The 16323-nt window shown below is 37.8% G+C and overlaps 3 protein-coding genes across 4 annotated transcripts; 1 reads left to right on the top strand and 2 right to left on the bottom strand.

Moving 5' to 3' along the window:
* Positions 1-796: 796 nt before the first annotated feature.
* On the bottom strand, positions 797-14504 carry LOC127448324 (gamma-crystallin M2-like). Of its 2 annotated transcripts, none has more exons than XM_051710771.1 (3): positions 14493-14504; positions 1348-1590; positions 797-1099 (listed from the first exon to the last, which is right to left on the bottom strand). In XM_051710771.1, the coding sequence occupies exons 1-3, from the start codon at positions 14502-14504 to the stop codon at positions 827-829; spliced, it is 528 nt and encodes a 175-aa protein (XP_051566731.1). In that variant the 3' UTR covers positions 797-826. The 2 variants fall into 2 exon arrangements, with proteins under 2 accessions (XP_051566731.1, XP_051566730.1); XM_051710770.1 differs by lacking the exon at positions 14493-14504 and adding an exon at positions 1679-1743.
* Positions 8594-9522, top strand: LOC127448329 (gamma-crystallin M2-like). The gene is made up of 3 exons (XM_051710777.1): positions 8594-8650; positions 8738-8980; positions 9250-9522. The coding sequence occupies exons 1-3, from the start codon at positions 8639-8641 to the stop codon at positions 9520-9522; spliced, it is 528 nt and encodes a 175-aa protein (XP_051566737.1). The 5' UTR covers positions 8594-8638.
* LOC127448325 (gamma-crystallin M2-like) lies at positions 13582-14573 on the bottom strand. Its single transcript, XM_051710772.1, has 3 exons — positions 14493-14573; positions 14154-14396; positions 13582-13891 (listed from the first exon to the last, which is right to left on the bottom strand). The coding sequence occupies exons 1-3, from the start codon at positions 14502-14504 to the stop codon at positions 13619-13621; spliced, it is 528 nt and encodes a 175-aa protein (XP_051566732.1). The 5' UTR covers positions 14505-14573; the 3' UTR covers positions 13582-13618.
* Between the last annotated feature and the right edge of the window lie 1750 nt (positions 14574-16323).

The raw sequence follows: 16323 nt of genomic DNA on the forward strand, positions 1-16323 counted from the left end.
GACATACACCTATGCTCATGAATCTTGTGCCACTCATTCCCCATATCCTTGAAGCTCCTTTTTATTTCCAGCAAAGCCAGCCCATCCTATATGCCATATAGGCAATCACCTAGAGCCCCAGCCTGGCAAGGGGCCCTTTTGTAAAATCAGTTATTTATGACAAATGGAAACAAAATGAACAACATCAACACTCAACTAGTAAAGCAGGCAACAGTGTTTATCATATGATCATGTTACATAAACAAGGGAATTATCAGCTGTGGTTTGTGAAAGGCTGAAATAGGTTACCGGCTGTTTTCTAGTCTCTGTCCATTCTTGTTTTGTTGTAAAGAAGTCACACAGAGGTACAGAGAGAAAATATGAGAGGTTTCAGTTTAAGATGTCAATGTGCTCTTTAAAGAAGCCTGTGTATGTTCTTATTATGTACTGTAATTTTGTCAATCCTAATTTACATCTACTCCATATTTGTTGGAATATAAATATTGTTGGAGTGATGCTACGCTTCTATTATGTGTATTTGGTTATTAATATATTTAGTTTCATTTACACATTACTTATTATTAAAAATATTTAAAATTAGCTTTTTTAACATTGCTGTAACATTAACGGAATGACCCCTTTTCATATTTGTTATATATCAATCTGTTACTAATGTGCAGTTTCCTACACAGAAAATGTTTATCTCGTATGCAGTGGCTTTCTCGTTTTCTCGTTCTCATTTGTGAATGTTTTTTTTTTTCTTTTTTTTGTGACAATTTGACTTTTTAAAAATAATTTTGAAGACAAAATGTTATGTGTTGTAGAGAATTTTTTTATTGAAACAACACTAGTACCAAGAATCCATGATACGCCTCATGCTCATGAATCTAATTCCACCCATATTGCTGAAGCTTCTGTACTCTCCAGGCCTGAAGTAGTGCATCCTGCCTCTGTAATGGGGCTGCTCATACATGAGCCAGTTACCATCCATCACATGGCAAGAATTGCAATGAGACATGCGGTAGCGGTCCATGATGTTGTCACAGTCATCCATCATCTCGTACATCTGGCCCATGAAGTTCTCCCTCTCATAGATCCTCATTCTGTAGGATCCCCTGTACTGTATTTGAAGAGAAGTTTATTATATTTAAGTCTATCAAGAAGAACCATGTCAACATAAATCTAGAACATCTGGTTCTGTCTGTCATATCGCACCCTTCTGAAAGGATCCTCTGTGCCACCCCCACACCCTATCCAGCTCCCTACTACTGTATTTGTTTTCAAGTAATTATACATTAAATATTATTTTTAACAAAATTGCCTCAAGTTAGTTTATAATTAATAGATCAAAATGTTAATTTAGCTCACCATGGGGATCATACGGCAGGACCTGATGCAGTTGCTCATTCCAAACATAGACATGTAATCAGCATACTCGCCCCTCCTAAAGAAATACTGGTTTCCCATGTAGTTAGGATGATCATACATCATGAAACATCCACTCTCCACTCTGCAAGAGTGACAGCGGCTCAGGTAGGAGGACATGTCAGCACAGTCGCTCATGCACTCATAAGAGCGACCCTGGAAGTTCCTGTCTTCGTAGAAGATGACCTGAAAATTCAAAGTTAAACTTATAGGCATTTAAAGTGAATCATTTGAGTGAAAATTGCATGGAAATGTAAGCTGAAACCAAGTTTACCTTGCCCATCATGGTTGCGCTAGTTGATCCTCAGTAGTTCCACAAAGGAGAAGCTGAAGCTGATTCTGCTTGTTGGCTGACTGCTGTCACCCGTACTTTTATACTAGGCCTAGACTAAAGACTACATAGTCTATTGTTAGTCAATTCCTGACTGTGCAAGTTGGAATAGAGGCCATTATAGGTAATGCTTTGTATCCAGGTCTCAGTACTCACATTTGTCTGGAATTTCTTAAGTTTAAATTTACTAAAATTGGAGCATTAAAAGGGAAAATTCATCCCAAAATGAAAATTCCATCATCATTTACTTAACGTAATTTTGATCCATGCCTGTATTACTTTCTTTCTTCCATGGAACACAAAAGATCAGAATTGCAGAATGTTAGCCTCAGTCACCATTCACTTGATGGCAACTGAGGTCAGTAAATAATGACAGAATTTCATTTTTGGGTGAACTATTCTTTTAAAATACTCAAACATTAAAGAAACATTAAAGAGTGTATAGTTTGAGCTGTTTCTTGTTTCTGATTCCTGCCTCCTGGCCATGTGGATTTGTGTTTTAAAATTAAGCATAGGTTTAGTGTGTACATTCCTGTTAGTCCAACTTTAATGTTATTTGAGCTCTTGTGTTGTGTTGTTGAAATGTTTCATCAATTCTTGGGGTTGATGGTGATCCCACAAATTCTTCAAGATTTTCCAATCATCACTCCATGTAAATTACAATGTTACAGATGTCTATGACATTGTAGGAACTCAGCCTGATTGTAGGTGTGCTGCTGTACATCAAGCATGTGCTGATGGACCACTGATATTGCTTGGTCAATCTATTCCCTCATGTTCTACACAAATTCAGTGATAGAATACAGGGATGACAGTTGTTGATAGAATTCTTCTTTAACATTTCGAGAGGTTTTCAGGATTTGATACTGAAGAGCAGAAACTAGATGTCTCTATGATGTTCTGATGCCAAGATATGGATGGTTCATGATTAGGCAGTTTCAGGGGTGCTGGAATGCTGAATGACTGCTCGAGTCAAATGAGCCCACCCCCAAATCTCTATGACATTCTGATCCAGAAATATGATCACTCTGTTCACTTTTCAAGGTTAAATCTATAGGATTTTTTCGCCCATTTTTTTCGCCTGCCAGGTGAACATCTGTAGCAAGTTCCTGAGTTCCAGGGAATGAGGAAGCAGGAGACAGCGATTCCAACACAGGAAAGTCTCTTTTATTCAATACAAACACGTTCGTTTCAATGCGCAAAGATACAGCTCACACTCATATAACTCAAGGTTTTTAATATAAATAATAATAACGGCAGCGGCCAACACATGCGTAGCTTGTCATCTGGGCTTTCTCTCTCTACTGGCACTGTCCCCTCTCCTTAAAAGCCCCCGTCACTCCTTACTGAAACACAAGACAGGTGTTAAGCACAGGTGGAAATCATTCACCAGTCATCTCCCCCCTGCTTCACTCTCCACAGCACAGCGCTCGGCCACGCCTGCGCCTCCACATACCCTCACTGCCCGACTCAGGCCGGGGAGTCGTCCGGCCTGCCACTGACTCCCCCCCCCCCAACCCCCAGAGTGCAATGGCACTCTTGGGATGGCCAGTGGATTCACCAACTGACATTCACGGCATGCCACACACCACCTGTGAGCATCCCTATGAATGCTCTGGTCAATAGAAACAGGCCAATAGATGGTTCAGTGTCTTTTCTTGCCCTAAGTGACCTGCCATCGGATTATGATGAGCTGCCTGGAAAAGCATTTCCCGACGGATCTTCGGAATTAACAGTTGGGTTGTATCTTCCTTTGTCTGAGCATCCTGCATCACTTGATACAACCGCTCTTTAGTAACTGAAAAATACGGATATGTGAGCGCCATGTCTGGCTGGATGTGTTGACCATCAATCACCCTCACTTGGTCAAAGGCATGCCTAATTGTCTCATCTCATGACTGCTCCAAAGGGAAATCCCCTGCCAGGAATACTCTAAGAGCTGGGGAAGCCGAGATTTCCCCCTCCCTTGAGTCTTCCCAACCTGGAGCTGACATAGACGGCCCTGGCACCGCCTCCCCAGCCAGCGAATCACACCACACACACCGTTGTGCTTTATTGCAGGACCCCTCCACACATATACCCCTCAATAACGATTGAAATGCTGGCCAATTCATACTCAAAATCAGTGGATGGGTGAGACGAGGACTAACCGCCACCTCAATTCTATGTTTAATTCCGCTTCACTCTCCACACCACAGCACTCGGCCACGCCTCCACCTCCACAACATCATACACCTAAGCACTTATTAAAGTTATTGCAACCATCTCCTTAATAAGCTACATGACTTGACGCATTATTCATATCCATGGTACAAACTAGTTAGATGGTATAATTTGTACCGAAGAAAAAAATTGGGTGAGGGATTTGGGAAAATACCTAAACGAAGATTAATGCAATTGTGATGGAGGTACCTTGCTAAAGTGAATAAACCTTGTGGATGCCTGGGGAAACTATTGATTGATGCCGGCATATTTTGTTTTAGAAATACCTTGTTCCATAAACTGTTATTGATAACTATCTTTCTTAATCTCAATTCTCAATCTCAGGTCCTCAAGTTAATTAGTTAGTACACATGTCCCTACATGCATTTGGTGATGGAATGCATAGATGACATAGTTTTTGCTCTTATGATTATTTTGAATTGTGAAACTCTTGAAATCTCAGCTTTCAAGTATGAAGTTTAAAATGTATTGTCATTCCAGCCATAAACAGGTATACAGTGGAAAGAAATTATGATATAATAGGTCTGCAGTGCACAGTTACAGACAGGACAAGACAGCTTACACAAGTAAGAATAAACTAAACTATGTGATACAGATATAACACACTGTAAACAATACTCTTCATGTATATATACTGTATATACTAGCATAAATTTTGTGATGCTTTATCTTCAGCCATTCTATGAGTGACAGTAGCCTTTGGTATACATATACAAAAAGTCAACAAATACACACTGTAAACAGTATTGACATTATACATGCTCTCAAGACAATGTACACTGGGTGAACCATCTAAGTGCTAGTAGTTATAGCAGTGGTAATGATGAAAGTCATGTAGTAGAAATAGAAGCAGGTCTACAATATGTAATAAAGTGTTGTGCAAAGAGGCTGGCAGGAGTACAAAGTTCTAATGATTTTTCCTCCTTCAGCATCTAGAAGGTGTCAGGGTGTTAAGGAATCTGGCAGCCTAGGGGAAAAAAACTGTTGCAGTCTTTGTGTTCTGACCTGTATGCTATGGTATCTCTTCTGAGATTGCAGCAGGCCAAAGAATTTGAGAGGGGGTGCAAGGGGTGTGGCCTTGTGTAAACAGCGTTTATGATAAATGTCTGTTATGGATGGGAGTGAGAGTCAGATGATTCTTTCAGCTGATTTACAATGCATTGTAGGGTCTTGCAGTCTGAGGCATTGCAATTCCCAAATCAGACAGTGATGCAGGTTGTTAGAATGCTTTCAATGGTGCCTCTAATCTAAAAAGTCTTGTTGATGCCTGTGGAGCCTATAGTATCTGAGCAGTATCTTATGGTATGTTATTTAAATGTCTTTGAAAGATAGACCCACTACCATTTAAAAAAAATAAAAATAAATAAAACTTGCAAGCTATAATTTTTTATCTTATCAAAGCTCCCCAAATGTACCAATGCTCAAGACACTTGTAGCTAATTATACAAATTAAGAAAGTTTGACTGATGAATTTAAATCATTGTATTTGTTTTTGCTTCATTAAAAATAATCTTGACCAGATATTCAGATTTTTAAAAAATGGGCCTTATGCCCCAGCCTGTTGTTTATTGCAAGGGGTATATGAACACAATATGGCAAGTGATTGGTCAGTTAAGACTTGATCCACTCATAACAACAATTACTTATGTTTACTGGGAATCACTAAAACGTCTTTTGGCAACATGTGTGTGGTTTATTATTATTTATTATTTAATCATGAAAAATTACCCCTTATATGAACATCATAAACCTGATCAATTATAAAAGTTATTGCAACCATCCCAATAAGCCGAACAATTTGAGGCATTATTTATGTCCATAGCACTATACATTTTGTACTGTTCACTTGCCATACTTTCTGCCAATACCATTATGCAATTAGCTGATATATGGTTCATGCTGGTTTGTACTGGTGGACATAGCCATGTTGTTCACCAACTAAAGTGAAGCTGGTCGACCAGTAAACTTTTTCAGGTAATGCTGTTAAACCAAGGAGGTCTTGCTGGTTGAGCTGGTCAAAATTCTTGTTGGAACACCAGTAAAGACATTACACAGAATGACAGAGAGAACATATGTGAGATTTTAGATAGCAATGTGCTCTTTGCAGAGGCCATGTTTATCCAATTGGTGTATGTAAAACTTTGTTAATCCTAAATTATATCCATTTAATTAGACACACTACTCACTAGTCATAAACTATGCATGCCCTGGTGATGTTGTCAGATAAGATGATCAGAATGTACTTGAGTGCAGACCATCAGCACAATGGAACCACGGTTGCAAGAAGAAAAGTTGGCTAGAAGTTAGATGGGGTCATAAAACTATGAACTATCTCTTCTGTAAGTCTGATGTTAATGGCCTACCTAATTATCGCAGTACCTCCGATTATGTTGTTGCTACTCAGGATTGTGAGAACAAAAGTAGCAACATTGGGATCCAGGTATACACCTTACATGTTTATGGCGACTCGCACATGTCAGAAGACAAAATCTATGATGACAATGCTGTTGGTTTCAAATGGTTTTGCATTCATAAAACTACAGCAAATGGGGTGAAAGCTTTTCTCCATGTAGAAAACTGTATATTAAATCAAACAGATTTCTAGGGATAGTAGCATTAAACTGTTGTTATAGTGCAATTAAGCAGTTCATTCCAAACACATTTGCTAGTGTGCTGTAGTATTTAAAGCCATGATGAAATAAGTCATTTGAAATTAATTTGCTTCATTATGCAGTACTGTTAATATTCTGTCTGATGTATTGTAACGTGTGTGGAGATACGAGACAAGGAAGTGGATCTAAGAGCAGCTTTAATTAAACTAAACAAAGGAAACACAAGAAACACTGGAAACCAAAAACCAGGATCACAACCATTACAGCCCATAATGGACAATAACCAACAAAGACAGAGAGCACACGAGGGCAATATATACACAGGGACAAACAAGGTTAATAAGAAACACCTGGGGAACAATCAGAGGGGAACAAGAAACAGAGACAAGAACAGGAACTCATTTCAGAATAAGACTCCATACGAAACTAAATTCCAGAACATATGTTACACGTATTAGTTAAAAGGAGTTTCATAAGTATAACAGTTTTTGCCTGCCATTAAGGAAACGAATGCATGTCTGTTGATGTGGTGCCCTGGGACTAGTGAACCAAGATATTTATCACTGTATCTTGGTTTTGCACATTCATTCTGATCACAGATCATGCTCCTTCTGCGAATGGACAGAGCCTAGGATACAAACTCAGAAGTTCCCACTGTATTCTTATCTTTCTGGGCTTCCATGTCATAACTCAATAACAGGTACCTACAGTCAACAGAAATGGAGTTGGTATAACCAAAAGGCTCAGGCGAGTAAGAGTTTGAACCGTAATGCTGGTTTTAATGAACTTTTGAAATCTAGGACTGGATGTCACAAGAGAACAAAGACACTAAGTCACAAAACTGTAGATGAAAGCTAGACAAAGACAATCGAAACATAAATACACACAAGGGTTAATGAATAAATAAGTCACACCAGGAAACAATAGGAATAAAACCTGGAAGAGTGCCAAAACAAGAACATGACATAAAATCTTCAAATTAAAAGGACTAGAAGAACTAAACCAAAAGTCACATGAAAGCATAATGCAACATATCAAATAACATAAAAAATAACAGGGATATACACTACTGTTCAAAATTTTGGGGTCACTTGCCTGAAATGTTTCTCATGATCTTAAAAACCTTTTGATCTGAAGGTATATGCTTAAATGTTTGAAATTAGTTTTGTAGACAAAAATATAATTGTGCAAACATATGAATTCATTTAATTACAAAACTAAAATTTTATTTAAAAAAAAAAAGTTTTTGAAATGGATGACTTGGACTGAATAATTAAGAAAAGCAGCCACTAAGTGCCCAGCATATAGATGGGAACTCCTTCAATACTGTTTAAAAAGCATCCCAGGGTGATACCTCAAGAAGTTGGTCGAGAAAATGTCAAGAGTACATTTCTTCAAAATCTAGGCAAAGTGTGGCCACTTTGAAGATGCTAAAATATAACATAGTTTTGATTTATTTTGGATTTTTTTTAGTCACAACATAATTCCCATATTTCCATTTCTATTTTTCCATAGTTGTGATGACTTTACTATTATTCTAAAATGTGAAAAAAATAAAGAAAGAAAGAATGAGTAAGTGACCCTAAACTTTTGAATGGTAGTGTATATGCTATTATAAGCACACTTAGATAGTGAAATGAGAATGTAGACACTTTAAAGCATCATACCGAAACGTAAACCCACAAGAGCAAAGATCAAACCAAACTGATATGGCCAGGAGGTAGGAATCAAGGAATTGCCCATACATTATTTATTTATTTATTTATTTATTTATTTTTTGAGTTTCTGTAGTGTTATACTGTATCATTTCAAATGCTTTACTTTAAACAACTATAAACTTAAGAAATTATAGAATCCTGACAAATGTGAGTGCTAAGATCTAGAGACTAAGCTTTTGCTGTAATGCCCTCTATTACAACTTGCTCAGTCAGGAATTGAGTTACAATAGAGGCTGTGTAGTCTTTAGTCTTGGTCTAGTATAAAGGTATGGGTGACAGCAGTCAGTCAACAAGCAGAATCAGCTTCAGCTTCTCCTTTGTGGAACGACTGAGGATCAGCTAGTACAACCATGATGGGCAAGGTAAACTTGGTTCCAGTTCCCATTTCCATGCGATTTTACTCAAATGTTTCACTTTAAATCCCTATAAGATTAACTTTTAATTTTCAGGTCATCTTCTACGAGGACAGGAATTTCCAGGGTCGCTCATATGAGTGCATGAGCGACTGTGCTGACATGTCCTCCTACCTGAGCCACTGTCACTCTTGCAGAATAGAGAGTGGCTGCTTCATGATGTATGATAATCCCAACTACATGGGAAATCAGTATTTCTTTAAGAAGGGCGAGTATGCTGATTGCATGTCTATGTTTGGAATGAGCAACTGCATCAGGTCCTGCCGTATGATCTCCATGGTGAGTGCCATTAACATTTTGATGTATTTGTAATCAAGTCATTTAAGACAATTCTCTTAAAGGAATGTTCAATTTATTATTATTTGTTTAGTTTTTTTAATTCCTTTAGTTAAAACAAGCCCAGATGATTGGCAGTTGATATGTGCTATCAAAGACTGATGATATAGGATGAGAGGCAAACAAATTTGTTTTAGATTTATGGTTTGCATTTGATACTTGACATTCTTCCTGATAAACTTAAATAAAATGGACTCCTCTAACTAATACAGCACAGGGGATCCTTCAGAATGAGGATCTACGAGAGGGAGAACTTCATGGGCCAGATGTACGAGCTGATGGATGACTGTGATAACATCATGGACCGCTACCGCATGTCTCACTGCATGTCCTGCCATGTGATGGATGGTCACTGGCTCATGTATGAGCAGCCCCACTACAGAGGCAGGATGCACTACTTCAGGCCTGGAGAGTACAAAAGCTTCAGCAATATGGGTGGCATGAGATTCATGAGCATGAGGCGCATCATGGATTCTTGGTACTAGTGTTCTAGATTAAATAAAATAATTTCTCTAAAACACTAAAAAGTGTGTCTTGAAAATCCTTATTGCCATTAGTATTTTTATGAGTATCCCTCCAAAAACAACTCATAATTAAACAGACTCACAAATATAAGAAAATATAGCTCTTGGGACTAGAAGAGGTGGTTATTTTTTTTTTGTTTTATTTGGATTTACATGAAGAATAAAATCCTTTTAAACAACAGTCATAGTAAAATGTTTTTAAATTACTGAAGGCATCATACAAACAGGATGATGTTTTCCAGAATTGGAAAGCAGGTCTGGCCCTTGGATTTGTAGGGCCTTTGGCAAGATCATGAAAATGGGCTTTATTAAACATTACATTCATAGAACCAATGCAAACAAGATGTTATTTTATATTAAGAATCTATTATTTTATTATAATCATATTAAGGCTTGTTTAGTGAGGTTTATGCAATAAACAAGAAAAAAAAAAAAATATTTATATTTACATTTACATTTACATTTACATTTATTCATTTGGCAGACGTTTTTATCCAAAGTGACTTACAAAAGCGACTATCTATCTATCTATCTATCTATCTATCTATCTATCTATCGATAGATAGATAGATAGATAGATAGATAGATAGATAGATGTACAGTTGTGCTCAAAAGTTTGCATACCTTGGCAGCAATTGTGAAATTTTGGCATTGATTTTGAAAATATGACTGATCATGAGCCACAGGTGTGGGAAATTAAACTTTAATTGCCATTTAAACCTGTATGTGTCACCTTGTGTGTCTGTAACAAGGCGAAACATTCAAGGGTATGTAAACTTTTGATCAGGGCCATTTGGGTGATTTCTGTTATCATTATGATTTAAAAAGGAACCAAACAACTATGTGATAAGAAATGGCTTCATATGATCACTATCCTTAAATAAAAGACAAAATCAATGGCAAAATTTCACAATTTCTGCCAGGATATGAAAACTTTTGAGCACAACTGAAACTGGAAACAAGAATTACAGCAAGGCCCTATTTTAAGAGTGCTGTATCTTAAGCACCTGCTAGTAAAATGCAAGGCGCGCACACACACACACACACACACACACACACACACACACACACACACATATATATATATATATCATATATATATAATTATTATTATTATTATTATTATTATTTTGTATTATTATTACTATTATTTATTTTTTTTACCTTTAGATAATTAGTGGTGCCTTTTTTTTTTTTTTTGCAAGGTGCCACTATTGCTATTGCTCTGACCTTAGTTTAAGGATTCTCCAGAATTCCTTACCCAATTCTTCAATTTCCAGACAAAACTTTGGTGCATAACTTGTCCCACACCATTTGTGCTATGGATGTGATTAATGGTTCAAATCATACGGCTTATTGAGAAGATGTGTGCTATGAGTTTTCTAAGTGATCAGAAATCTGAATTTCATAGAGACTTGGGGGTGGGCTTATTTGACTCCAGGCTAGCATGCAGCCATTCAGTAACAACCTTGTTACTAGGGATGTCTCGATACCATTTTTTGGAGAACGAGTACATGTACTGATACTTCCTTTTTGGTACTCGCAGATGGCGATACGATAGCTTTTTTTTTTTTTTCATATTCAACAGTGTATTTCAATTTGATTACCGTGTCTAAATAAATGAATTCATTAAAAAGGTTAAATGAAAATAGAACAATTAATCTTTACCATAATATTGTATTATTTTTATGAAATTATGTGTTTTTATACAGACCCTCTCAGCACAATCCAAAATACAACACTGGAGTTATTTTGGTCAAAGATAGTGCTGCAAAACACAACATCACATATGTGAAATATTGCTTAAAAAGGTTTGGTGTATCAAAAGATGGTATGTCCAATTATTATAGAGCAGTGATAGAAAGCGTATTAACTTTCTCTATCACAGTGTGGTTTGGCAACTCCACAGCTCAGCAGAGAAGGCAGATCAGTGGCATAGTATGATCTGCCTCAGAAATTATTGTTCATTATCTTCCTGCCATTTCTGATATTTATGTGTCACATATGCAAAGTAAAGGAATGAAATTCATGAAAGATCCCACACATCCTGCTAAGTGCCCGTTAACTCCTCTACCTTCAGGTAGGTGCCTCAGGACAATTAAATCTAAGTTCACACGCTTCCTAAATAGTACTTTCTGTAGGATTGTTCATGTTCTTAATTCCTCCAGGACTCACACATCTGTACCTTATACCATACAATGATGGGCTGTTTTCTTATGTTGTACCAAGTGGTGCGTAATGTTGATTTGCTATTGCACTTATGATGATATTCTTTGTTTTGTTTTTTGTTTTTATTGTATGTTATTATTGTTGTGAACTCACCAGGAAAAATTCCAGACAACTATGTTGTTTGGCAATAAAGTAAAAGTAAAAGTATTGATATATCTGTCGTAATTTTTTCCATTTAAATTGAACTTTATTTTGGTGGTAGCTTTTATTTTGGAGTAAGGCCCTTTCCATTTCTGTGTGTTTTTGAAGGTTGCTTCTCACCTCTGGAAAAGCAGGTTGCTACATGACTCTTGGTGCATTCCAGTCAGAAGTGATCATCCCTATGCTCTATTCCAGGGGTCGGCAATCTTTTTGACATGGAGTGCTATTTTTTATTTTCCTGGTCAATGGCTGTGCTTTATTTTTAAAACTTTATTTCCAGGTTTAATTTATATTTTGAATAGACATATTTTTGAACCCCACCATGTGGGTTTATGTTTTCTCTTTTAATCCTTTAATGTAATTTTGAATGTCCATGGTTTAAGGAGGGCGTACCTGTATGCTGGGCTGGAAATCTCACAGATTAATAGTGGTGTTTTTCTTATTGCATTACATGTTGTTCTGAAAGCAAAAAGAAACAAATGAAACACGGAATGTAGTCTGACCGAAGCAAAGCGGGCACGTTTATTCATGCGATTAACAGAAAGTGAAGCGCTACCTGCTCGTGATGCACAAATGGCTTGCATGCGCTGCACGAGTCTGTTGGGTATACTGCAGTCTCATCACATTTTAACTTTTTGTTTAGCCTCCCATTCAGCTCATAAAAACACGCTGTGTGATCATGAGGAAGGATTACATCAAGATGTAGATTTGAATGCAGGTGTGGAATTTATATAAATAAAATAGTCTATTCCTCTCTCACCGTTGCTGGCATGCCAGTGATTACCCCTCCACGTGCCAATGCTGGCACGCGTGCCATAGGTTGCCGACCCCTGCTCTATTCTTTTCAAACACTTTACCATCCACTGTGAGAGGTTTGGAGGGCTGAAAGGTGTGTGACTCAAAAATAACATTTATTCGGAACGTACTTTTTAAATAATTTTTATTGGAAATGCTGTTTAACGTGATATTACAGCATGACTAACATGAATGTTCTCCCCTCAAAGTGCCCTTCGGAGGCAGATTTATCCCGTTTGGGTTGCAGAAGCTGTGCAATTATAACCGCAAAAGGCTGCTATTTATTTAAATAAATATTTAGTCTATATGTGCTGCACGCTGTAAATTAGCGCTCCGCTCCCTGTCATCTGCTACAAACAGAGTGTGCGATGGTCATGATGATGTTTTCCATATAGATATCTATGGTTTTCCGTGTATGAGCGGCTGGCTTCATACAGTCACTTTGAAGCGTGCAGCACATGCAAACTATATATTTACCTAATTAAATCTCACCCTTTGTGGTTTAATAATCACAGTAGGACATAACTTGATTTTAATTTGTGTACTGAATGTTTACACAATGATATTCGTATGTCAGATGGTTTGGTAATGGAGCATTCAAGTACAAGTACATGAGCACAGTATTGGACTTGATTCTGATACCAGTATCGGTTTGGGACATTCCTACTTGTTACCTTCTTAGCCACTTCCTAGTAACCATCCAGAGCACCCTAGCAACCCAACAGCAACATCACCCAGCCATATCTAGGCACCAGAATATTCTTTTTACTCAGGGCAGTTTACTGAGGCCCTTTATGGTTAGGTTTAGAGGTAACCTTAACCCTAACCCAGTCAAGTTATTTTCAGGAGATAATGTTTAGTAGAGTAATTATTTTATTAGAACAATATTACACTAGTACCAAGAATCCATGATGCGCCTCATGCTCATGAATCTCATGCCACCCATATTGCTAAAGCTTCTGTACTCTCCAGGCCTGAAGTAGTGCATCCTTCCTTTGTAGTTGGGCTGCTCATACATGAGCCAGTGACCGTCCATCACATGGCAGGAACTGCAGTGAGACATGCGGTAGCGGTCCATGATGTTATCACAGTCATCCATCATCTCATACATCTGGCCCATGAAGTTCTCCCTCTCGTAGATCCTCATTCTGTAGGATCCCCTGTGCTTTATTGGAAAGAAGTCCATAAAATGTAAGTTTTCAGGCAGAAACATCACATGTAAACATACATTTAAAACAATCTATTTCGGCCTCTGTGCTTTTTGAGCTAAAGTATTTATTTTATTGTTTTTAATTATCTGTGTCCGGAAAAATGGAACCCAGCCTCCTAATTAATTTTTATAAATAAATATAAATGAAATATTCCTTTAAGAAAATTACTTCAAGTTCATTAACTACAAATAGATCAAAATCATGCTCACAGCTCACCATGGAGATCATACGGCAGGACTTGATGCAGTTGCTCATTCCGAACATAGACATGTAATCAGCATACTCGCCCCTCTTAAAGAAATACTGGTTTCCCATGTAGTTGGGATGATCATACATCATGAAACATCCACTCTCCACTCTGCAAGAGTGACAGCGGCTCAGGTAGGAGGACATGTCAGCACAGTCGCTCATGCACTCATAAGAGCGACCCTGGAAATTCCTGTCCTCATAGAAGATGACCTAAAAAAAATTATCTTAGTGAATTAAAGTAAAACATACAAAATGAAAGTAATTTCAATGAAAGTGTGTGAAGATGGGTGCTGAAACCAAGTTTACCTTGCCCATCATGGTTGCACTATCTGGTCCTCAGTTGTTTCACAAAGGAGAAGCTGAAGCTGATTCTGCTTGTTGACTGATGCTGTCATCTGTACCTTTATACTAGACCAAGACTAAAGACTACAAAATGTCTATTGTTAGTCAATTCCTGACTGTGCATGTTGGAATAGAGGTCATTCTAGCTGAAGCTTAGAGTCTAGTCCTTAGTACTCACATTTGTCAAATTTCTCTAGAATTCTCTAGACTCTAGAATTTCTGAGGTTTATGCTGTATTTGCTGAAATAAACTTGACATTTTAAATGCTAAAACTCGAAAGAAATACTAAAGAGTTTTCATTGTTATCATTTTTGTTTGTTTTTTCAGATTCCCACCTCCTGGCCATGTGGATTTGGTGTTTTGGAATGATGTTTAAAGGTGTCTGCCTTTTTAGTCCCTTAACTAAGTGAAGTACTGCCACACAAGACTTTGGCCATGTGGATCCATTTCTATTAACTTTTTGTACCTTATATTTTATTTTGACATGGAAGTCTAGTAAGGTTAGAAATATGTGGGTCACGTTTGAGTTTGTATCCTTTGCTCTGTCCTTTCACAATATGGATGGACAGAGGTGGGCATGATCTGTGACCAGAGGAAATGGGCACAACCAATATACTGTGATTTCTGTTATCTTTTTATAACTAGTATCTTAGTTTACTAGACCACAGCCAATCTGGAACACTAGTGGCATGCCAGTTCTTGGGGTTGGTGGTAATTTCAAAATTTTACATTAATCCCTCCATATGAGTTAGAATGTTGTGGCTAGGGTTGGGAACCGAGAACCGGTTCTTGTTCAGAACCAGTTCCATTCTTTAAAAAATACCGGAATCATATGATCTTCATGACTTTAGGTTCTGTTAACGTTCTCCTGCGTTCAATTTTCCGCCGATGCGGCTGGAACACTGTCCTGAAAAACTCGGACAGCATTTCCAGCAGCAAATCTCTGCAGCAGCGCTGCCGTCTACTGACTCTACAGCGTAAAACACACAGCTTTTTTGAATCTACAGTGAAAAACATACACGCTTCCAGTATAGTTTGATTCCCCACATAATTATTCAATGGAGCCGGTTCTTTTGAATCTACAGTGCGAAACATACAGTGCTTCCATTTATAGTCCGGTATACAAGTAATCTTACACTGATGTTCAAGTTATGGATTTCCAACTCGAAATGAAATAAGAACTGTTGAAGTTTCACAAGCCTGAAATACAACATTAGGCTACATGACACAGTCTAAACTGTCTCTGGAACTGTTGCTGTTAATTTAATGATGACCTATGTCGATCTTCCAGTGATGCCATGCGAGGAACGGATGTGTGAGCGGTGAGCTCTGCGCACTTTGCTAATTTTATTACTATTTGTGTCATAAATCGGTGAGATTCGATACACCCTGATTCTTAACTGTTCTAGGAAGTCAAAAAATTCAAAATCCTCGGACTCTGGAAATATTAAAAGACACTAACATGCTTGGGCTGATTCCCCGTAGCAACAGGCTGAAAGAAATCCAGCGTGAATTGATGAATGCGTTGGCAATGCTGACGAAAGTCACTGTAGACTTGGAGGATCTTGCTGTAATACGTCAGTTGATTACTTCCATGGAGACTAAATTCTCTGAGTTAGTTACAAGATTGTCGGACTTTGAGAGAAGGATCGATTATCTGGAGTCATCGGAGAGGGAATTAGCTGCTAATCCGCTAGCTTCCAAGATAGATTTGCAATGCATTTGGGTAAAACTGGAGGATTTGGAGAATCGTAATCGATGAAACAACATCCGAATTGTTGGAATTCCTGAGCAT

This window comes from Myxocyprinus asiaticus, chromosome 11 (assembly GCF_019703515.2).
Source record: "Myxocyprinus asiaticus isolate MX2 ecotype Aquarium Trade chromosome 11, UBuf_Myxa_2, whole genome shotgun sequence".
Taxonomy (NCBI): domain Eukaryota; kingdom Metazoa; phylum Chordata; class Actinopteri; order Cypriniformes; family Catostomidae; genus Myxocyprinus; species Myxocyprinus asiaticus.

Excerpts from the sequence above, each read along its gene's own strand:
- LOC127448329 (XM_051710777.1), top strand. Across the intron at positions 8,981-9,249 it reads CCTGCCGTATGATCTCCATG|CACAGGGGATCCTTCAGAAT; the intron begins GTGAGTGCCATT and ends TAACTAATACAG.
- LOC127448325 (XM_051710772.1), bottom strand. Across the intron at positions 13,892-14,153 it reads CCTGCCGTATGATCTCCATG|CACAGGGGATCCTACAGAAT; the intron begins GTGAGCTGTGAG and ends TTTCCAATAAAG.
- LOC127448324 (XM_051710771.1), bottom strand. Across the intron at positions 1,100-1,347 it reads CCTGCCGTATGATCCCCATG|TACAGGGGATCCTACAGAAT; the intron begins GTGAGCTAAATT and ends CTTCAAATACAG.